We start from the raw sequence: 24,572 nt of genomic DNA, 5'->3' as shown, positions 1-24,572 counted from the left end.
ATATTGCTAGACTTGATTCATTGATGTTTTATATAGGATTTTTCACCTATGTTCCTGAGTCAGAATGGTCTGTTGTTCTCATTTTTTGTAAAATATTTGTCAGATTTTTGTATCAAGATTATCCTGGTATCAAGATGAGTTGGGAAATATTCTTTATTTCTCCCTTATTTTGAAGAGTTTGTGTAATATTGGTGTTTTTTCTTCCTTAAGTGTTGAGAAAAATTTGCCTTTTAAGCCTTTTAAGCCTGTAGTTCTTTCCTGGATGATTTAAAAATAATAGACCCAGTTTCCATAAAAGAGAACTCTTAAGAGTGTTCCTATTATTTGTGTCTATTTTAATAACATTTTAAAAAGTAATTTGTCCATTTCTTCTGATTGTCAAATTTATCAGGCATATAATTTTATATAATATATTAATATCCCTTTATTATCCAATTATTGTTATTGTTATTATTATTATTACCCTTTCATCTTTAGAGATGAGCCCTTTTATTATAGGTATTATTAATTTTTTCCTTTTTCTTGTTTAGTCTTTCTAGGGATTTATTAATTTTATAGTTCTAGTCAAAGAACCAGCTTTTGGCTTTGCTTATTTTTATTGTCATTTTTTTCTGTTTCATTACTTTCTCCTATCTTTTTAAAATACCCTTTCTTTTACTTTTTGAAATTTGCTGTTCCTTTATTTCCCAGATGTTTTGAGGTAAAAGCTTAGGCTATTAATTTTCTCTCTTCTTTCCTCACAAATGCACTTAAAGCTGTGTTTTATCCTCAAACACTGCATGAGTTGTATCTCCAGTTTGTATTTATTGTATCTTCATTACCATAGATTTCAAAAGTATTTTTTGATTTCCTTTTAATTTTTTTTGGCCAATAGGTTATTTATAACTGATTGCCTATTTTCAAGCAGTTGTGAATTTTAAGATTTTTTTTGTTTTTTGTTTCTAGCTTAATTCCACTGTGTGGTCAGAGAGCATGCTCTGAATTATTTCAGTCTTTGAAATGTATTGAAGAATTGTGATCCAGCATAAAGTCAATCTTGGCAAATATTCTATGTGCACTTGGAAAGAATATTCATTCTATTGTTACCAGGTATAAAGTTCTATAAATGTTTATTTTGTTAATTGTGTTTATCAGGTCTTGCTGATCTTTCTGTTTGTTTTGTCAACTATTGACCAAGTTAATTCTTCCGCTATGATCGCCAGTTTATCTACTTTTAATTCTGTCATTTTAGACATCACCTACTTTTAAGTTATGTTTTTGTTGTATAAAGATTTAGAATTGTTATATCCCTGATTAATTTATTCCTTTATTATTTTCAAATGCCTTTCTTTGTCTTTAGGAATACTCATGTTTTAAAATCTACTTCCTGAAACTAATATATTATACAAGCTTTCTTGTGTATTTGCATGTCATAAACTTTTATAGTCGTATTTTAACTTCTTATGTCTTTATATGTATGACATGTCTCTAGCTGGAGTTTTTAATCCAAAGATGACCATAGTCTTCAGTATGAATATTTAGTTGATTTACATTTAGCATAAAAATATTGTATTTGGGGTTATAGCTGCTCTCTTATTCTGGTTTCTATTTGAATAATAGTCGATCTTCTTTATTTGCTGATCCACACTTAGAATTAACCTACTCACCAAAATTTATTTGTAAACCCAAATCAATACTCACAACAATTCCGTGGTCATTCAGGATACCCAGAGAGTGATGAATGATTTAAGTAGCTCTGTGAGCACATTCCCGGCTGAGGTAAAAAAAAAAAAAAAAAGGTGACTCTGCCTTATGTTTTAGCTCTTGTACTGTGAATCAGTGTCTTTCTCTGTGATCTATTTAGTGCCAAAGTTTTCATATTTTGTACTTTTTGTTTGTGATTTCTTTGGTTAAATGATCCCCAAGTGTAGAGTTGAAGGGTTATCTAATGTTCCTGAGTGCAAAACAAGTGGCAAACTTTGTGGATTCGTGAAATAACATCTGAAAAGGGAGTACAGGGGACAGCGTTGCTCCGTGAGACCAAAAGCCAGAGACCTAGTGGTGGGGTTGCGTGTTTCAAGAGGTGATAGGGACTGAAAATGTCTGTTAGATTCTGATCTGTGATGATATTTTTGCCATTTTCTATATACTGGAAATTCTGTATTGTCATTTCGTTTTGACCCAAGAATTGTTTAACATCATATGTCTTAAAGTCCAGGTGTAAAGAAGGCTTTAAAAATATTTTTGTTATTCATTTCTAGTTTGATTGCATTGTGGCCAGAGAAGACTATTTGTATAATTATTGAGGATTTCTTTGTGGTTATGTGGCTGGTTTTTGAGGATTTTCCATTCCATCTTGGAGAATGTGATCCTCTTTCACCAGAATTCCTGGTCAATTTCGATCCATAAGATCTTCCTAACTGATTATGTTGTTCAGGTATTCCATACCCTAATTTTTTTGCTTCACTGGATCTATCTTTGGTTAAGAGAGCAGGGATAATATTTCCTATTATTACTGGGTTTTTTTACTATTTCTCTTTGAAGTCATGTAGTTTCTGTTTTATGAAAGTGGTTGATATGCTTTTGGGTACATAAATATGAATTGCTGTTAAGATTCATAACACTCAGCTTTTTGAAGGGTCCTTCTATTCCTTCATTAATATTTTTAACTTGAGTTTCACCTTCTGATGCCGAGAGTGCAACCTCTGCTTTCTTTTTTATCTGCCTGATTCATTCAACCTGATTGCTTTACACCTTTCTCCCTATTATTTAATCTTAGTTTTATAATTAAAGATATGAAATCCTCATGTAAGTCTTCCCTGGACAGTCTCCAATTATTTCTTTGTTGGATGTTTTACTTTTATTTCATTGAATTCAGAGGGAGTTCAGCAATTTGTAAACCTGCTTGGACTTAAGTTAGGCCAACAAAACCCTAAACTACAAAGGTGACACTTGGTAAAATGAGGCTTGAGCATCTGAACCCTGACTGTGGTAATATGCTTTTTGATTTTAATTCTGTATGTAATATTCATTCTTTCCTTTTTCCTTTCTAATAGAATCCAGATTTTTGAATAGGCCGCAATAGTTCAGCTGAAAGACAACATTGTCCAGCCTTCCTTATAGCCAGGATGTGGTCATGGAACACATCTCTGGCCAACCAGACATAATTGAAAATCTTCTGGGGATTTCTAGGAATGTTTTGCTTTCTCAAAATCAGTGCATTTCCTTCCTGATTGTCAGTTCTCCATCCCTATACTCATTATTCATGTTTCCTCCTGTCTTCCTTTTTCTCCTTCTGCCCATCTTCTTTTTTCTTCTTTATCTTTGGAAAATGGATGGGAAACTGGGAGATGGACCAGTCATCTCAATCTTGAGATGACCATGGGAGGGAAGCCATTGTTACTGATGGCAGAGTAGAAGAATAAATACCATGTGCTATTACTGACATCCTTACCTTTGGACTTTCTGTTTTGCAAAAAAATATAACCACCTATTCTCTTAAGTCTCTGGGCTTGGGTTTGTATTACACGCAGTTAAACATATGTGAATATATTCAACTTCATTTCTATACTTACATGGCTCCTTCCTTAGCTTTATTTTCCATTGTCATCCTTTTGTTTGCATCTTGAACTTTAAAGAAGATTAATCTTCTCTGGTTTTGACCTTTGACATTCTTTTGGGCTTGACTTACATTTGCTGTCTTATGTTCCCTTTTTCTGTTCACACCAGCTGGGTGCCAGTTTTCTTTACTGACTACGTCCCTTCTTTTGTATGAACACATCCTATGGTTCTAAATGTTGCGGCTTAACTGGTGTGTGCACAGAGGTGGACTCAAGCTTTTGACTCTGGTATCACAAGAACAAATATCTACTCAGTTTCTAAACCAAATTTCAGTTCCATGTGGAGACTTTCAGATCACCTATGGGTACACTGGATTTTGGAGTGGTAAAGGCCACAATTTGTATTAAAGAAGAGATGATGAACATTGTAGAGGTGCTTTAAATTCCTTAGATCTGAACTTTGAAAAATATAGTACTTTGATCTTATCAACTGAATGCCTTAATAATCCACAATGCTATCTCTTATCTAAAAATCAAGCAAATGTAAAAACAAAACCCTACTTTGAGGATATATTTGTTTGGCCGATGAGCCTCTGCCACTCAGGTGCCTTGGGGGAAAACATAATGATTTTGGTTCTGGAGAAACTGACAGACAAAATCTTGATGCGTACAAAGGAGACTTCTACCCTGAGAAGCTCCATAACAATGATTTTAGGATGAATAGTTAAGCGTCCTGTTATTACTGAGACCTCATTTTAAGGCAAAAACAGAATTATAAGCAAAAAGTTCTGCAAAGTGTGGTGGTGATTAGTCAATTTTAGCCTTATTTTTTCACATGAGGAACTTAGGTTCCCAGAGCTTAAATTATCTGCTCAGGGTCCACCAGCCAGCACTCACCCTCCTTAGATAACACTAATCTTAAAATTTTCTATCCAGCTCAGGAAAAGTTCATCATTGGGTGAATGGAAGAGAGATTTCTGTTCACTCCTATCAATCAAAGTATATAAATAATTTATAAACTTTGGAACCTTACTGGTGGACAATTAGGAGTGTCAAGCTTACAGGAGCACTTTAGAGATAAAGAGAATCCTATTCAAAGTGACCTCAGCGTCACAGTGTGTTAGATGTTGCTCTTTTTGTCCCCCTTTCTAACAACTAAAAAGTGGCAGCCATTCATGAACAAAAGTACCTCGGTGGCAGTTGTGGGACTGACACCAAATTGGACCCGGGAGGAATCCCACCACCTGGGCATCTGGTAACAGGGAGACGGACCTTGGTCTACTCTGCAGAACCAGCAGGAACCAGTGAACCTGCCCCAAATACTCCAGGGCTGTGGTGGGAGACAACTTGGAGAGCTCTGAGGTGAGCCTTCAACCACAGGTAAGAGGGACTTTGTAGGAATGGAGGCTTCCTACGGGGAGATTCCAGCACTCCACAGGGGAAAACAAAACAAAACAAAGCACATCTGGGCTCACTGGCGAGCGAAGGGGAACCTTGCTGGGTAGCTCTGTCTCTCCGCTAGACCCCGTCAGCTGAACCGCTGCTGGCAACCTCTGCAGTGGGGAGAAGGGAGTGGTGGGTGAGGGCCTGGGTGCCCCAGGCGGGTCACTTCTGGAGAAACCCATTTCTCTCCAGCAGCAGCCAGAGGAAGGAGGTGGGGCCTCCATGACTGGGGGAAGTGAGGAAGTGTGGAAAGAGGCAGGTAAGAGTTTCAAAGGGTATTGAAGGGACGTGGCTCCTGCCGACTGCTCTCAGGACTGCAGCCTGAGCCTCCGGGAGAACCTCACCCGAGGATCCCCCCCATCAGGCCTGCGGGTACCCTTAATGCAAGTGCCAACCTCATCTCCCCTCCCCAACTCAGCAGCCGGCTCCTTGGGCGTGCATTCAGTGCAAGGGTGAGCTCCCGCCACCACAAAGTGCTCAGAAAACCAGGGTCTTTGGGGAAAGGAGAAATCACAAAGGACCTATAGCCGCCGCCTTTTGGAAAACAAACACTAGGTTTCTAGCAGCCCTCCTGATGAGTTGCAAGAACTGTAGAAGGTTAAGAATTCTGCCACTCGAAGGAGCAAGAACTGTGGAGCAGGTGTACCTTACAAGGTCAGAGAGGCCCCAGATAGAAGACGACCAGTGAGAAGTGCGTCCATCCTGAAGGCAGCTAGTAAAGATCTGAGGCTGTCCCTGCTGCTAAAGGGAGAGAGCAGCAGGGCGACCTGCTCAGAACGTGAAGAACCAAGGAAACATGTCGTCACCGGGAGGCGACACTGGCTTTCCAATGACCACACTCAGAGACGAGGAGTTTTGCAATCTAGCTGATAAAAATTCAAAATAACTGCTTTGAGGAAGTTCAATGAGGTACAAGAAAATACAGAAAGAAAAGTCAACGAAATCAGGAAAATGGTACATGAACAAAACGAGAAGTTTAACAAAGAGATAGAAATCATTCAAAAGAATCAAATTCCAGAGCTGAAGAATTCATTGAATAAAATGAAACATGTCATAGGAAGCATATACAGCAGAGAAGTTACTATAATTTGTTAATTGTATAAAAACACAATATAAGAAGAGGTGAATTGAGACATCAAAAATATAAAAGTGGGGAGTTAAAGGGTGATGCCTTTGTATGTGGTTGAAATTCAGTTGTTATCAGGTTAAAATGGATTGTTTTATCCGTAAGATGTTTTATGTAAGCCTCATGGCAGACACAAAGCAAAAACCTAGAGTAGATTCACAAAAGACAAAGAAAGGAAGAAGAGGTCGAGTCTTGCCTAATCCACAATGGCTACTCTGATCTTTGTTAAGGAAAACGGAGGACCAGGAAACTTGGTAGCTCCTAAGGATGCACTGAAGCTGAAGGCCTCAGGTGGGGGAGCTCAGGTTTCAACTCCACGTGTTGGCAAAATGTTTGACGCCCCACCAGCCTTACCTATAGCTGCCCAAAAGGCAACAGAGCTACAGAAAAGTCAGTAAAGCCTAAATGAGCAGAGGAACTAAACATTTGGATGTCCAAAGAGGACATTCAAATAGCCAACAGGGACATGAAAAATAAAAAGCTCAATATCACTAATCATCAGGGAACTACAAATCAAAACCACAGTGAGATGCCCCCTCACACCTGTCTGAGTATCAATCATCAAGAAGACAAGAGATGACAAATGTTGATGAGGATGCAGAAAAAAGGGAACCCTGTGCACTGCTGGTGGGAATGTAAACTGGCCACCATGGAAAACAGTACGGAGGTTCCTCAAACAATTAAAAATACAAACACCATATGATCCATCAATCCCAATACTGGGTATATATCTAAAGGAAATAAAACAAGACATTGAAAATGTGTATGTACTCCCAGTACTTTTTGCAGCATTATTCGCAATAGCCAAGATATGGAAATAACCTAAGCATTCATTAATGGATGAATCGATAAAGAAGATGTGGTATTATATATAGAATATTATATACAATAGAATATTACTCAGCTATTGAAAAGAAGGAAACCCTGCCATTTGTGACAACATGGATGGACTTTGAAGGCATTATGAGACAAGCCAGACAGAGAAAGATATTGTATGATATCACTTCCATGTGGACTCTAACATAGCTAAACTGTAGAAACAGAGAGTAGAATGGTGGTCACCAGGGCCTGGGGTGTGAGGCAATTGGGGTGACATTGTTAAAGGTACAAACGTACGACAAGAAGATGAGTAATTTCTGGAGATCTAATGCACAACATAGCAATTATAGTCAACACTTCAAAATTTTGAAGAGACTAGTTCTTCAGTGTTCTCACCACAAAAAAAAGAAATGATAATTATGTGATGTGATAGAAGAGTTAGCTAAAGCTATCGTGGTAATCATATCATAATATATAAGTGTATCAAATTGATATGTTGTATGCCTTGAACTTACACAATGTTGTATTTTTATTATATCTCAGCAAAAAAAGGAGACAGAGAAAGGGAGTTAGCAATGCTGAATACAGCAAAAAAAAAGTCTCCAGCATGGCAATTAGCACTAAACTTGCCCAAGATACTGTACACTGCAAGGCACGGAGATTAAAAGTACAGGGTATAAAAGACAAAGATACATGCAAATGAGATACACAAGCAATGTGGGCCAGGGGCAAGTGCCTACATTCTTACATAATTTGGTGTGGGTGTGTGAGCACACACATGTATGCGCTGTGTGCATGTGTGCATGTGTGTGTGTGTGTGCTTGTGAATTTGTGTGTAGGGGGCCCAATAGTGAACCAAAGAGCATATATATGATGCTTCAGAAGGAGGCAGCTGGGACTCAAGCTCCAGGAAAGATTTGTTTTCTAGGTCTAATATTATCTGATGACCTAATTTTTCAAGAGAAGTCAGAAATCAATATATCTATATAAAAAAACACCTTGATTTTCCAGTGTTGGTTCAATACGTTAAAGCACCGTGCAGTCACTCAAAACGTGAAGCCGTGTCTGGGCACCAGAGTGGCTTATAAGTTATCAGCTAAGGAAGAAGCAGTGTTTGGAAGGAGTAGGAACATGAAGAAGAGAGAAAACAGACAATGGTAAAGAAGCTTGAAAATTTTATTAAAGTTTACCTTTGATATACTGAAAGCTGAGTATTTTTGTGACAAAAGTTTCAAGAAGGAAGTTCACTTTGCAGTTTCACCAGTGTGGCTTCTGGTCCTTCCCCCGTAATGCAGAGACGTTGTGACTGGAAAAATTTGTATGTACAAACTATATCATAGAAAAGTGATGTCATTGCTAAATGTAAGCAGGTTAGGGTACCATCCAAAATAAGAAGAAAATACAGAGAATTCTGAACTTTCATATATTAAGGCTCTTATTGGATGAATATTTTGATATGGTTTATTCCTTTTACAATATTTGGCTATACAATATTAAGTGAGTATTTCTTTAATGGCATGCAAAGCAATATGGTTTCAGAATACACTTCCTAAATCTACAGAGCTTAAAATTTCCAACATCCCATGCAGCTGGCTGGTAATGTTGTGAAGATGATCTTGAACACTGACATACTTACTTCCTAGAGAGAAAAGAAAAAAAAGGACAGTGATTTAATATAGCTACAATGCCCAGATGATGTAGTTAATTTAGGAACTATTTTAATGATTTATTTTGCTAGAAGTCACTCATCAATCTTTTCAGCTTACAAATCCCTTCGTCTTTTGGAATCTTCAAATATTTGCATTTAAAGATGACTTATCCTAAAGTTCCCCTAACAATAAATGTAAAATTTATGAATAACTATAAAAAGCAATTACAACCCATTAAGATAAGTTAATTTTGGTGTTTAGATTTTTGCTGTTACATGATTGCATTAAGTTTATAATACCATAAATACTAAGCTTTTGCTCTGTGCTAAAATTTCGACATATATGTGGCAATTTGAAATGTGATAATATGTTAATGACATAACATCTCCATGTTTTATTAATATCTGTGTTCCTAATGCCTTGCCCCTTTTTGACATTTAGGAAATGTTTTGGAATAAATGGGTGATTGGATAAAACTATGATAAAAAATGAATATAATGATGTCCTCTTAAATGATTCATAATTTTGATTATATATCAAAAGAGCGGACTCCTTCCCCCACATAGAGAACAACCTGTAGCAGTGTGATAATATTTATAGAAGTTTTGGTTTTCAGATTGAATAAAATAGTCACCTGTCAGTAATTTTGGTCTGAAGCAACCAGTTTATAAAGTCCCTGGTGGCAAGATTATCAAGAACTGTGTTCATTTCGTCAGAGAAAGAGCCATCGGCGTGCCTACGACGGAGTTCTTCAACAATGGCGACTTCTTCTGGGAAGCTGAGGAAGAGGGGTAAAAACGGTACTTGGTTAAATGTTTGAAGCAGATGCGTATCGACTGGCTGCCCCTGGTAGCAAGTGTGAGGGTAACTGAGGAAACAGCAAGCTTTTATTTACAGACAGCCTACTGTGAAAAGCCTCATAGAAACCAGCGTGCGGGAAAGGAAATGTTTTAGGTAGCTGAAAGCAGAGCTGGGATCTGATGCCAAGCCTTCAAAACTTCCTGCCCTTTGCAATCTTCCAGGCCACTTCAAAGATTTCAGTACATCAGCAATGCAGAAGTTATTATTGAAACTGTTCATTTGTCTTTAATGCAGAAAAATGTGTATCTTATAAAATGAGTGATTATCAGAGCAGCCTTGCAAAATGCAGTATTAAGGGATTAAAGCTTAATCTGTATTAGATTTCTTCTTTGATCAGTTTTAATGGAGCAAATTTTTTGGTATTCCCTTAGAACACTGCAAAATCTCAAGTGTAAATGCCTAGGTTACCATTAGTTTTGGTTTTGATCATTAATGTTTTAAAAATCAGCAACGATACTAGTTCCCTTTTGTCTTGGGATCTCTTCAAGTCTCAGTAAGCTTGTTTTAAATCTCACTATAAAAAACATGGAGTTGGACATGAATTTCCTGCCTGGAATATTTCAAATGTCAATCAAAATGATCATGAGAAAATGAGATGGTTCAGGGGTCTGTTTGGTTGTGGTAAGTTCCAAGAAAGTCTCTAAAAGCCTTAGCCTCATTTTCAACATCTTAAATTTGGTTCCTTTTAGTCTTCATTACATTTTTAGCTGAATATTTACTAACACATAAATATATGTTGTCCCATATGTAAATATTTAAACCTTAAGTTTTCAGCATTATTTCTTCCTATTGCTTATCCCTGGTTTTCCTGGGACAGAACTACCTGCAGTGTGTTGTCCTGGGGTATTCATCAAAAGCATTCTATTTATTATCAAAAGTGTCCTGGACTGACAAATTCATACCCTAATTGTAACAAAACTATTAGAGGAGATAATCATTTATCATAAGTAAAATGAACACTTGCTGCCAAAGATAAAACACTAGACGTTTGTAGACTGTCTCCCCCAATAGGAATTATTTCCTTACTTTGTGAGACTATCCTAATTGCTTCTGTAATCCACATCCATATATAGATAACTGTAGTCTAAGTTTTTAGCCTCAAGCAAGAAAAAAAAATGTTAAATAAGAATATACAGACTTACTCCCGCCTTCCTCGGCCTTTCACCAGCCAAGCAATGAATTCCTTGGCAGCTTGGCCTTCCAAGTAAGAACTGACATCACTGGTAAAGGTCCCTTCAGCATGTCTCTCAAATTCATCATGACGTTTGGCAATGTTACTCCTGAAAGAAATGTGAAAGTTAAATTGGAGATCTGTCTCTTCGGCAATATGGTTCTCACCTAGCCACGGAGGCAGCTTTGGGGTCGGGATTCTGTGTAGAAGGGCTTCAGGAGATCTGGGAGACAAGGGTGGCTAGGGGACTTATCCGAAGGCTGCATTATCCGGATTGAAAGTTGATGGGAGAGAACTAATAACGACCAGAGGGGCCGATGCTCCCGCACTCCACCCAGGGCACCCATTTCCACCAACCCTGCTTATCTGTGCCATTGATTATTAAAGATGCATTTACTGAAGTTGCAGTATATGAGGGCTACCCACTGTGCTATGCTACTTACAAACAAGACAGCTGTTTCTTTTCAGTAGTATGGGGTCCAAGTCAGCTAATTGATTCAAGGGAAAGCAGAGGACCACCTCAAAATGTCATCAAAAGGATCACATGATACTGATTAAAGGAAACACGTGATGGGGCTAGCAACAAGGAGAGCTAAGAAGAGGACCCCATACAGCCTCAAGTGTGCACAGAGCGCTCTGTGGGGGTGGCTGGTCAGCTCTCCTCAGCTTCCCTGGCCTACATTATCCCTAGAAGCTTTCATTTCAGACACACAAGAGAAACCACCTGAGAGTGAGGACCGTTTTACATTAGTTTACCAAGGTGGGGCATTCCCTTTCTAGAAATGACAACCATTTCCACTTTTTTTCAGATCGGTGAAACCCCACTTTTCACCAGTGGACCCATCCTCAGTCCTTCTCGGGCACTTCTCCCAGTGTCTGCTCTGACCGTGAGCACCATCTTTCCTGCAGCCACACACCCCCACTCAGAACTTTGGGTCAACTACTCCATCCCTCCTCTTCCTCCTGCTAGCTCATGCTCCTCTCTCTCCCTTTTCCATTCTTTGCAGACAAATCTGTGCCCTTTCCCTGATTTTTAGATTCCTTCAGCTACTTTGCATGCATAAGTCCCTTCCCCTTGTGGGACACACTCCAAAGAAATTGTGAAATTCCACCATCTCTGTGAAACCCTTGGGGATGATTTCCTCCAGTAGCCTAGATGCAGCAAAAAACCAAACACTGTCAGAGAAAATCCAACATTAAAATGTATGCCTCACGCATGGCTTGTGTTCTTATTTGCCTTCTTCTCTCTTTATGCTGTGCAGCTAGGCTGTAATTTTAAATGTGTATCTTGGATTGTATTCTACAAGAAAAAGACTGCATCTGTTTCCACTCCTTACCATGATTAACTTGGCGAGGGGATACCCTGAATGTGATCACAGTCATGAGTTTGAGCCCTACAAGAGAATGTGGAATTTGCTCTATCTTTTGGTCAGAAATTGGATTTCTAACCTTGTAGGTCCAACAAGTCAGCTTTCAGTTGTAAAGGGAAATGGGCAAGAGTAAATATTGCCAAGACCACAGCTGGGAAAATAATCTCAAGTCTACGTTCCATTGCAGGGTGGGTAAGGGGTTTGGCAGGGTGAGGATGTGGGCCATTCTGTGGAATAATGCAAAGGATAGCATCACTAACCTTGAAAATCACCCAAATTGAAAAGAGCTTATGTGCACTGTTTGATTGATGAACGTGGTAAGAAAGTTAGGAGGTATTTTGGACATACTACATTCACGTGCGAATTTAGGACTGGGTTCAGGAGCTTACCTGTTCCTCTTGTTGTTCATCAGCCACTGTACGAATTCCTGGGCACGTAAGGCATCCAGGTACTTGGTGTAGTCGCTGGTGAATGTACCCTGAGAATGGCGCTTGTCTTTATCCATTTGCTCCAGGTCAGTGAGCTGGTCTGACCTCAGAGCCGGAAATGATCTGAGAAGACAGTGATTAGTGCAACTAAATCTCTCTGCAAGACTGAGGAGCGTCTTTTCTACGCAATGCAGGACCACATGAAGTTGGAAGGCAGGTGCCTGGACTATTTCAGCGGGTGGTTCAGAGAGACCTTGCTTGCCTTAGGCATCCCATAATTTTATTAGAGTTGAATACACTCTGATTTTGAATTCCAATAACAGATTTTTCAACTGTTTCCTCTCTTTCTGAAATAGGATTAAATAAATCTTTTTTCTCCCTCAACTAATGCATCTACTCATGATCATGCTTATAATGAGAGAAGAGAGCAATCATTTGATTATTTTTAAAGAGTGAAGAATGCCACATCATTTGTTTGGGGTAGATGTATGGTCCCAATTCAGTTTTGCATATATTAATATAAAAAAGTAGCTCAATTACCTGGCTATGTGGTAACTGATTGTGGAATAAAGATGATTAAAAGTTTAAAGAAAGACCAGAAAAAGTGTACTCGGCAATTTGACACTGTATAGTGGATAATCTGCATGCCAGTAATCAACAGTTGGTCAATATGGCAAATATGGGGAAATATTCAATGTGATCAATACTCATAAACAGAAATGAGACATTATTTTTACCTGTCAAGTTATTAAAGATTGACTACTTGGAAGGATGGTATAAGAGGAGTACTTCCATGCTGCTAATGGGAGTGTGTGGGTGTATGACTTTTCTGTAAAGCAAACTGGTAAGATATCATTAAAGATTTAAACTCATTTAAACTCTTTGACACAGTAATTCTACTACTAGAAATCTATCCTCAGATAATAGTAAGAACTGTAGGAAAAAAATGTTATTTGCAGCATTCTTTGTAGGCAAATTTGAACTCTAAAGTGTTTAATAAAGAAGAATAGCTAAATAAATATGGTACATTTATGAGATGAAATAGTATGCAGTCATTAAATATCATACATTTAATAGGTATTTTAATTATATAAGACAAGCTAATAATACAATGCTAAGAGAAAAAGAATAATATAAAGCTATGTAATGATCTGAGGTATATTTATATACTTACACATAGAATACAGGAAAGTAATACATCAAATTTTAAAATTATGAATAGCTTTTTCTAGATAGTAAATTTTGAGTATTTGGTTTTTTTTCATATATTCTACCATGAACATTTATGACTTTTACAATTAGCAAGAAATGTTATTTTTTAAAACAAACAAAAAAGAAAAACTTGGTATGAATTATTAAATAATCTGCCATGCAGTGTGTGAGTAGTGGATGGATAGATAGGATCAGCTGAAGATTTCAAAGAGCTATAATTTCCCATGTAACACATTTTCCACATTGCTCACCCCTTTAGTCACAAAACACACATACTCTGATTCTACTTCAGAAAAGCCTTTATCCCAACGAGACCTTAAACATTTGGAAATTGTACAGAGTCTTTACTCTTAACTACTGAGACCTACTCACTAGTCACAGTTTTTACAGGCTGTGCTCTAACCGACAGCGCTTTGTTAGTATAAAGATGTCATACCTGGCTTTGTCCTCTCTGTCTTGAAGGGAACGTTGCCAGCTGCCTTGCACCAGCATGACAAGCAATCCAACCGCAAAGTAAATGCTTTTCATTTTTGCTGCCTGTTGGAGCACAGAGTCAAGGGCAGGGAAGTAGGTAGGGGAAGATAAGCAACCATATTTCAACATATCAGGTGAAATCAGCTCTATTCTCACTGAGTAGATATTACAAATAGGAAGAAAAGGCTAGTCATCAATTTTATTTTGATAATATTTTCAGCTTCATTTCAAATAGTAGATGTTATTCTTCCCCAGATTTTCTTGGTGGTGAAAAACAAGGACACAAAAGATACGTTCCACCATTAAGCTTTTTCTTGATGGTAGGACACTTGTGTTAATGATTGGAAGGCTCACTTCCAGACTTGAAATAAAAAATGTCCACAATAAACATTTAAAATATCCTCTGTAGATGATATGCTACATATGGTTCGCCTGAATGGCACCTTATCCATAATGCCACCCCTTTCACTATCAGTCTGGCTTTCAATTAATAGTCCTTCACTTCCAAGCATTTACATTATACCGCATTTCAACCAGCTTAAAGCAGCCTCAGGCTACAACTTGGCATACCAGCTGTCGGTTCAGATGTATTATTCATTTATATTTTAAATAGTGTAACTTGGTCTAGACTTTGTAATTATAAAGCGGCCAACAGATTTGAGGTATTTTAGGGTGATTTGACCTGTTCTAAATTAAAGGGAAAAAAATCATTTTAAAGACAAGCAATTTGCAACAAGAAATAATGCTTCTGGCAACTTGAACAGTCACAACTAAGAAACGAAGAGATCACTGTCAGAAAGAAAATTAATGCCTGAGTCTGAAGTCTCAGAAGTCCCCAGGTTGTTTTATAACTGGACTCAGTCCAGGACACGTCATTTGCCGTTTCTGACCCCCTGCACCTGGTTGTAGGGTACACCTGGTTGCTTGTCCTCATATCACAAGCAGATGCCCCGTGAAGCCATAGGATGTTATGGACATGATGCGGTTTGGATGGGACGGGGACCCATGTGAATGTGGGGCAGCATGTCTCCCCCAGGGAAAGCTCCTCTATTTTCTGAATGGAAACCTCAAGTCCAGTATTTGTCCTGGACTTCATTCTGCTACTTTCAAATCCGACCATGTTTACTTTGAGAAGTGGGGATTTCAATCCAAGTTTGATCGTGCTTAACCATAAATAATTTGAAAGAGTATTTTTAGCAAATGGCATTTGGTTTGAAATAAGGATTTTATAAATATTATCATTTTAAACCATCAATCTTTTCTGTAACATCATAGCCATATTTACTATCTCTCTTTGGTACTAAAACATGAAGGCTGTAATACCTGCAGTATTTCTTTGAAATATTGTCTTTTTAGATTAAGAGGTCAATTAGACAAAGCAACAAAAATAGGAATTACATATTCACCCTTCTTCATTCATTAACATTATATTGCTAATTAGGCATTCTGTGGTTGAGTTTATCCAATAGGTGAGTTGTGAAAATGTTGCCATATATGTAGGTAGAGTCTTCTGATTATAATCCTTAATTATAAATTCATGCTTTCAGGAATTAAAAAAAATGAATCAAGCATTTCTTTTTAAGATTTCACCACTGTTGGAAAGTTGGTTTAGTCCTAAGTCATTCCTTCCATGAAAAGTCTCTAAAGGTTTTACAGTAGCTTTTATTATGTTCTATGGCGGCAGGTTTAGAGCAGGTAATATTCTGCTGCTGGGGGAGCTGATAGAAGAAGAAACAACCATTCAGAAGTGAACAGTCAGTCCTCTATGGGCAGTAAAATGAGTTCTACTGAAGAAGGAAGTGATTTTGAAAATCTTATTTATTCATTTCATGATAGACTACAGAACTGTGAAAAATATAAAAGCAAGTTTAATTGATTGAATACCACTACGAGAAAACAACTATTTTATTTGTTATTTCAGTATCAACATCTTATTCAGTAAGAGAATAATTTCCAGTTCCTAAGTAGCCTAAGGAGAGAATCTGCAGTTTTGCAAATTCACACATTTCCACTCAAATGTAAAAGGAAAATATGTTAAGAATAGTATCCCCTGTGTAGAAAGTCTTTTGGAAAGATTAACCTTAAGACCTAGGCAAGGAGACGTTATATTGTATCCCTAACTATATTGGTGTTTTAGGCCAAATAAACACTTTCTAAGTTGATAGTTCATTTTCTCTCATAGGTCCTATATGTGTGGAAAAACACACACCATTTAATCATTTACTCCATTGAGGATCTTTGTAAAATTGTTCTTGGTCCTTAAGAGCTTAAGCAGGTACTTTAGAACATCTGATTTTTTTTTCTAAAGAGATTTACTAACATTTCATGTCAGAATATGGACATTTTAGGTATTTTATTTATTACTCTTGGTCCTCAATATATAGTAAATAATTATTAATCTGCGGTTTTACTCAGTGACAGCCAAAGAATCCCCCCAAATCGGCAATCTTTGTTCTCCGCACCAAACATGCTGTCTTATTTACAAAGAGCTGATTTCATGGACTTTGATTTTTTGATAGACTTATCAGAAATTTGAACATTTGAAAGATAGTATTGATTCTGCTCTTTTGGAAAACCATACATTTTCACTGGTAAGAAGCAATTGCTGTTATAGCCTCTCTAATGGACACATTTCTGCTGAATTTAAAAGACGCCTTCTGTTCAAAGCAGTATACACATTTATCAAATCCAAGGAAAAATATTTATTTTTCAAAATGTTACCACTTATTTTAAAAATGCAGTTCTCCTAACAGTTGAATATTGTAACAAGTGCGTTGATTAGAATCATTGTTTTTCTTTTTTTTTTCTATCTTCGCACTGAATTATTTCTCCGACTCACTTTGCGGTTTTATTGAACTATGTGTAAACACATTTTATATCACTCTTTAATCTCAATTCTGTCCTGCATATTCTTAGTAATAAAGTATAAGATCAAAGAACAACACTATAATGTATAATGCTTTGTCCCTAAAAAGAAAATACTTAGCTTTTCCCAGAGAAGGACTTAATCTTAACAATCACTCGATATTAATCTTACCTTCTGACCCAGACGTGGCGCGGAGCAGGTGCAGAGAGAGCCAACCCTCTTTCGGAACTTGGGATGTGCTGGTCCTGAGCGCCGCACTTCTGCACCCAAACGCCCTGCTTTTATATACACTCCAGAGTTGTTTAGCTTCGCAGATATTACGCTGACAATATAAATTTCTCATCTGTAAATAATGAGTTATTGTCACAAATGATTTCACTCGCCCACTCACTTTGCTCATCTGCATTCTACGCTAACATTGCGTGGAACCTCAGAGACCAGGAAATTTCATATTTACTTTTGTGCCTTTTTTTTTTTTTTTCCGCTGTTGTTCGGAATGGGAAGGGCAGTTTGGAAATTCACTTTCACTCTCGGTCAGGCATGAAATCACGTAAGTGCTCTAAGGTGAATTTTGATGCTGAAGACAAAAGAACTGGCTCTTACCTAGTCCACGGCAAACCGCACTTTGAGCCATGGCCTCATATGAGGGTCTTACAAGTCCTTCTGTTTCCTATGTAGTTATGAATTTATCTGAATATAATAATCAATTCATCCTTTCACCCACCCAAATAATAAATCGTTCACTCAACACATACTAAGAATATTCTCTTACCCACTGAACGGAATTAATTTGTGTTATTTTGGTTGGGAATTTTAAAGAATATCAGTAAAGACCTAATGTGTCCTATTGTAGTAAATTTGATTTAGGCAGAAGAGTAATGCAAAATCAGGATTAACCATCCAAGATAGGTGATGATAATAAGACATGGACTAGTATTTCTTTTTCCTTCTAATAGGTATTTAAAGACTCTCTACTAATAAGAGACCTGGACACTAATTTCCAAAAGAATAAGATGTGAGGAAAACTGTTGAGGTGAGATACTCAATGTCATACTTCCTGAGCTTCGTGGTCTACCATTTAGGACTTTAATGATCTACTTGATTTAAGAGACAGAGTGTGATCACTTCAGAGACAGAGAAAAATGGGAAATGATCTGGATAGACAACATGGAACAGTGTCAGTGTAACCAGATCATGGTCTGGCTATCAACAAGCCGTGCAGTCACGTCACATACTCTATGCCACAGCTTCCTGATTTATAAAATGAAAGGGCAGGTTAAAGGGTGCCTCTAAAACAAAAACCTGATTCTTCTGACAAAATCATCACAACGTTTCCTAATTAGGTTCCAATATTCCAGTACCAGAGCTGCATGGTGAAGCTGATGACTTGCACAAAAGTGAATCACTGGGGCATCTGGAGAAACCTCCCCACTAAACTGAGCTGTTCAGTGTGGATTGGACCCCCTGTTGGAGGCAGAGGTCCGTAAAGGCCATAGAGGTCAGTGAAATCGGGGGACCTCCGGAAGGGGTGTTTGGGCCAGTGATTCCTGAAGGCATGAAGCCTTGCTCTTCAGAGTGGGTTGAGGACCAACATCACCCGGGAGATTGCTAGAAATGCAGACTCTCAGGCCCAACACCTAGACTTACTGAATAAGAATCAGATTTTACCAAGATTCCCAGACAAGTCATATGCTTATTAAAGTTTGACAATCACGAACTGTATAAAAATGCCCATCTCATTTTCTTCATCTCCCTGGTGCTTGCTGTATTTTGACCTGAGGCTGCTTCTTTAGCACTACCAGCAGAGGGGGTGAAAGAGCAGAGAATGGTGGCAGGCCTCAGGGCCAACTGGAATAAGATTTATAAATACGGTAATGGCTTGAAAGTGTGGCTTAGTTTAATGTATGATCAAACTGTCCTCTCCCACCTCAATCCTCATAAGTATGCTGGTTATATTTTTACTAATTGTTTGGCATTCAGTTCTGTTTTTCTCCCCCTCGCTTCCTTTTTCTTTCCTTATCTCTCTGTCTCTGTCTCCTTGTCTGTCTCTCTTCCTTTTCAGATGCTACCTGTTCATGGAGGTAAGCTCCCTAAGCAGGGAGCTCTGCAGATGATGTATATATACCACTTAACACAGCACCTGGCATCTCAGTAAATGCCCATTCCCAATATCTCACTCCGAAAGTTTTCTTTCTTTCTATCCCACTTGCTTTCTGTTATTTCAAAAGTAACCATTCCAAGGTCTTTCAGGAAATTCCCTCTAGTTCTGTCTCCAGCCCACCAACATTGATTTGTGGGGGTTCCCAACACCATAACGGTAAGCATTCTGAGAAAGCAGAAGCATTCAGACCCCACTGTACAGGCACTGCTCTCCTCTGCAGGGGGGCAAATCAAGTTCCTTAACGCACATGTGTTTGTAGAAGTTAAGACAAACGCCAGGTGCAATTTGGACTTTGGCTTTTATTTCAGTGACTATCCGAATACCAGCTTCCACTTGGTATTCAATTCCCATCATTGCAGTTATTCAGTTATTTAGATGTGAGGTAGGGGAAGTGGTCACCCTGTAGTTATATGATTTGTGTTAAAAAGCTTATATGGAACAAAGAAGTTCTGAGAACTCTCACCTAGAGTTCTCTCATCAGACTGTATGTGGGGCGATGTGGTTGCCAGGGAGCAATGCCACACAATATGATATGCCATCCTGAAAGGTCAGTTTGGATCTATGCAAGTAATTTAGAACATAATTATCATATGGAGTGCAAAAATGTGCATCAAGTTTTAAGATAAAATAGGCACTTATTTGAAGATTTCTTGTTTTCTTTATATTGCTTAGGATCAGGGACAACTTCCAGGTGCTCACCGCCTGTGCTGTTGGATGGAGCCACATGCTTAGAAGGGCCCCATGTTTGGCTTTGTGCTCTACTCTTACCATCTTGAAATTGTTAATTTTTGAGCAAAGGATCCACATTTTTGTATTATACTTGTCCTCACAAATTATGTAGCAGATCCTACTTAGAATTTCAACTCACAAAATCATGGGGTTTGGGTTTTCTGCATATTTTCCTTAGCTGTTCAGGATGCTTGGGTTGAAATATTTGAGAACGGTAACAATCCACATTCACAGTGTACTCTGTTGCAAGACTATAGACAAGGGGGACTATCATGCATTGCTGACAGTAGTACAAAATATTACAATATATTTGGGGGCACAATCTGACAATATTATCAAAATTACAACCTATAACCTTTGTTCTGATAATGCTAAGACTCTATTCTAAAATTTTACTCCATATATATCCCTACTCTACATGTAATGATGTAGGCACAATGTTCTTCATTGCAGCATTGCGAATGATACAAACAGAGGGGAACCAATCCAAGAGGCCGTCAAAAAGAGAATTGTTTGGAAAAAGAATGAGGAAGCTCTTTCACCAATATGGAAAGACTGTAAACTATATATACATATAAAGCAAGCCACCTTTTTTTATCAGGAAAGGGAGGAGGACAAATATATGTTTACTTTTACTCATCACTGTATTTAAAAAACTTGAAGAAATGCACAAGAAACTAATGGGAATGCTTGCCTGTAGGGGACAGTGTGGAGCAGCGGGGTGGACGGGAACAAAGTACAGAGGATACTTATCAATACATATGTTATGCTTTTGGATGTTTTTTTGACCACTTGATTTAATTTTCTATTCAAAATGAAAGAAAAATACAATTTAAAAAGGAACAACGGTACAACCACTTTGGGAAAAGGTTAAACTTTATAGCTAAAGGTACAACTACCTCTGATCTAATAATTCCACCTCTAAGTGTTTTACCTGAGAGAAATGAAATATATATCCACAGAAATATTTGCACAGAATTATTCACAGCAGCTTTATTTACAATAACTGAAGATTGGAAACAAGCAAACTATCCCATGACAAGAGAAAGAATGGACAAATTAAAGCATGGAAGGAATTCATACAAAGGAATACTACTGAATGACCATAACAAAAAGAACCAATAAACGATAGTGGCAGTAACATGAACGAATTTCACAGCTACTGTCTGAGTGAAAGAAGCTGGACACAAAAACGACATAGTATATGAAATCATTTTTAGAATTTCAAGAATAGGCAAAAACTAAGGTTAAAAATACTCAGAACTGTGATTGTTACTGGGGAGAGGGGGAAAGAGGAAGTCCAGGAGGGAACTTTCTGGGGAGATGGAAATATTCTGTACCCTGAAAGGAGTGTGTGTTACTAAGGTTCATCCACTTGCCAAAATAGTGCAGCTAATATTTATGATTTCAATTCATGTAAATTTTAACTTAAAGAAAAAAACAGTGAAATTTGAAAAGTGGATGTGAGTGGAGGTAAAAATAACACACACAATAGAATATTGATAACTGCTGAAATTGGCTAATGAGTAAATAGGGTTTATTATATGATTCTGCTTACTTTACATATGTTTGAAACTTTCTAAACTATAAAGTTAAATTAAAACAATAATGTTAAGTGTGTGTGGTGCGGCATTAGTACCAACTAATCAATTACTTTGGGAGTTAGAGTTTGATTTTTGGCCTGTAGGACAACACCAAGTGGAATAACATCTGCTTTGGTATTACAGGGGTCCCAGAAGGAAAAGAGAGACAGAGAAAGGGGTGGAAAACTTACTTGAAGAAATAATAGCTGAAAACTTCCCTAGCCTGGGGAAGGAAACAGACATCCAGTTCTAGGATGCACAGAGAGTTCCAAATAAGATGAACCCAAAGAGATCCATGCCAATTTACATTGCATTTAAAATATCAAAAGTTAAACTTACAGAGAGAATGTTAAAAGCAGCTAGAAAAAAACAACTTTCCACATACAAGGGAATCCCCATAAAACTATCAGCTGGATTTTAAGCAGAAATTTTGCAGGACAGAAGGGAGTAGCGTGATATATTCAAGGTGATGAAGGGATAAAACTTCTAACCAAGAATACCCAGCAAGTTTATTATTCAGAATTGAAGGACAGATAAAGAGTTTTCCATATAAGCAAAGGCTAAGGGAGTTCATCACCACTAAATTGGACTTAAAAGAAATGTTAAAGGGACTTCTTTAAGCTGAAGAGAAAAGGCACTAAGTAATAACAAGGAGACATATGATGGTAAAAATCTCACGTCAAATGTAAATATATAGTAAAGGTAGTGGATTGACTAGTTACAGAGCTAATATGAAAGTTAGGCAAAAGTAGTAAAATTAACTATAATTATAATAACTAGTTAGGAGATATGCAAAATAAGATGTAAAATATGACATTAAAACAACATTTGGTGGGGAGTAAAAATGTAGAGTTTTTAGAATGTGCTCAAACTTAACATATCATCAACTTAAAATAGACTTAAATGATAAGATGTTATATGTGAACCTCATGGTAACCACAAAGCAAAAATCTATAGTAGATACACAAACAACAATGAGAAAGGAATCTAAATATAACACAAAAGAAAATCACCAAACCACAAGGGAAGAGAGTAAGAGAAGAAGAAAGAAACAGAAACTAGAAAAACAGTCAGAAAACAATCAACAAAATGGCAGTAGGTATATACCTATCAATAATTACTTTAAATGTAAATAGACTAAATTATCCAATCAAAAGACATAGAATAGCTGAATGGATAAAATACAAAATGCATCTATCCATGGCCTACAAGAGACTCATTTCAGATCTAAGTATACATACAGACTGAAATGAAGGGATGGAAAAAGGCCATGAAAGGGATGAAAATGGAAGCAAAAAGAAAGCTGATGTAGCTATACTATTAACAGACAGAATAAACTTTAAAACAAAGATGGTAATAAAGGACAAAGCAGAGCATTACATAATGATAAATGAGTCAATGTAGTAAGAGGAAATAACATTTGTAAATACTTATGCACCCAACATAAGAGCATCCAAATACATAAAGCAAGTATTAACAAACTTAAAGGGAGAAATTGACAGCAATATGAAAATAATGGGAACGTTAATGCCCCACTTACATCACTGGAGAGATAATCCAGACAGAAAATCAATAAGGAAACATCAGCCTTAAAAGACACATCCTATCAGATGAATTTAATAGATATGCACAGACATTCTATCCAAAAGCAGCAGGACATATATTCTTCTCTAGTGCATGTAGAACATTCTCCAGGATAGATCATATATTAGGCCACAGAAGAAGTCTCAATAAATTTAAGATTATTGAAATATCAAGGACTTTTTCTGACCATGGTGGTATAAAGCTAGAAATCAATTACAGAAAGAAAACTAGAAAAATCACAAATACATGAAAATTAAACAGAACATCCTACTGAAAAACCAATGAGTTAATTAAGAAATCAAAGGAGAAATAAATTCGTGGAAACAAATGAAAATGGAAATACAACAGTCCAAAATCTATGGGATGAAGCAAGAGCAGTTTTAAGAGGGAAGTGGTAGAGGAAGTTTAAGAGGGAAGGCCTATCTCAAGAAACAAGAAAAATCTCAAATAAACAATCTAACTCTACAACTAAGTAAACTAGAACAAGAAGAACAAATAAAGCCCAAAGTTAGCAGAAGTAACGAAATATTAAAGATTCAGACAGAAGTAATTAAAGTATGGACTAAACGACAATAGAAAAGATCAGTGAAACTCAGATATGAGTCTTTGAAAGAAATAAGCAAAGGTGACAAATCTTTAGCTAAGACTCAGCAAGAAAAAAAAAAGAGGGCGCAAATAAACAAAATAAAATAAAAGAGAAGTTACAATTGATACCACAGAAATACAAAGGGTCATAAGAGACTACCGTCAAAAATTATAGGCCAAAAAATTGGACCACTTAGAAGAAATGGGTAAATTCCTAGAATCATACAATCTTCCAAAACTAAATGATGAAGAAATAGAAAATCTGAACAGATTGATTACTAGCCAGGAGATTCAAACAGTAATCAAAAACTACCCAACAAACAAAAAAGTGCAGTGCCAGATGGCTTCACTGGTGAATTCTACCCAATCATTTTAAGAAGCCAGCATTACATGATACCAAAACCAAATAAAGATACTAAAAATGTATCACTTGTGAACATGGGAGAAGCAAAAATCCTCAAAATTTTAGCAAACTAAATTTAATGATACAGTAAAAATATCATACATCATCATCAAGTGGGATTTTATTCCAGGAATTGAAAAATGGTTCAACATTCACAAATCAAACAATGTGACATGCCACATTAACAAAATGAAAGATAAAAATTATGTAATCATCTCAATAGATGCAGAAAAAGTATTTGACAAAATTCAACATCCATTTATGATAAAAAATTCTCAACAAAGCAAGTATAGAAGGACTGTGCTTCCATACACTAAAGGTCGTCATATATGGCAAACCCACAGCCCATGTTATACTCAATAGTAAAAAGCTGAAAGTTTTCTTCCCTCTAAGATCAGAAACAGGGCAAGGATGCCCTTGCTCATCACTTTTATTCAAAATAGTATTGGAAGTTCTAGCCGCAGCATTTAGACAAGAAAAATAAAGAAAAGACATCTAAATTAGGAGAAATAAAATGGTTACTATATACAGATGACATAATACTATCTATAAAAAACCTTAAAACTGTT

General features: G+C 37.1%; 1 protein-coding gene across 2 annotated transcripts; it reads right to left on the bottom strand.

The window, feature by feature from the left end:
• Window positions 1-8,362: 8,362 nt before the first annotated feature.
• Window positions 8,363-17,371, bottom strand: GCG (glucagon). 2 transcript variants are annotated; one of them, XM_036884330.2, is made up of 6 exons: window positions 17,130-17,358; window positions 14,055-14,155; window positions 12,368-12,529; window positions 10,580-10,717; window positions 9,211-9,354; window positions 8,363-8,566 (listed from the first exon to the last, which is right to left on the bottom strand). In XM_036884330.2, the coding sequence occupies exons 2-6, from the start codon at window positions 14,144-14,146 to the stop codon at window positions 8,560-8,562; spliced, it is 543 nt and encodes a 180-aa protein (XP_036740225.1). In that variant the 5' UTR covers window positions 14,147-14,155; window positions 17,130-17,358; the 3' UTR covers window positions 8,363-8,559. The 2 variants fall into 2 exon arrangements, with proteins under 2 accessions (XP_036740225.1, XP_036740226.1); XM_036884331.2 differs by lacking the exon at window positions 8,363-8,566 and having other exon boundaries at window positions 9,207-9,354; window positions 17,130-17,371.
• Between the last annotated feature and the right edge of the window lie 7,201 nt (window positions 17,372-24,572).

This window comes from Manis pentadactyla, chromosome 8 (assembly GCF_030020395.1).
Source record: "Manis pentadactyla isolate mManPen7 chromosome 8, mManPen7.hap1, whole genome shotgun sequence".
Classification (NCBI taxonomy): domain Eukaryota; kingdom Metazoa; phylum Chordata; class Mammalia; order Pholidota; family Manidae; genus Manis; species Manis pentadactyla.
Note: the sequence above shows the minus strand (reverse complement) of the source record. Positions and strands in the feature narration are given on the sequence as shown.

Coding starts and splice junctions, on each gene's coding strand:
- GCG (XM_036884330.2), bottom strand. CDS start 14,146: ATGAAAAGCATTTACTTTGCGGTTGGATTGCTTGTCATGCTGGTGCAA. Junction 12,530..14,054: donor GACAGAGAGGACAAAGCCAG/GTATGACATCTT, acceptor CTGTCTTCTCAG/ATCATTTCCGGCTCTGAGGT. Junction 10,718..12,367: donor ATGAACAACAAGAGGAACAG/GTAAGCTCCTGA, acceptor CATTTCTTTCAG/GAGTAACATTGCCAAACGTC.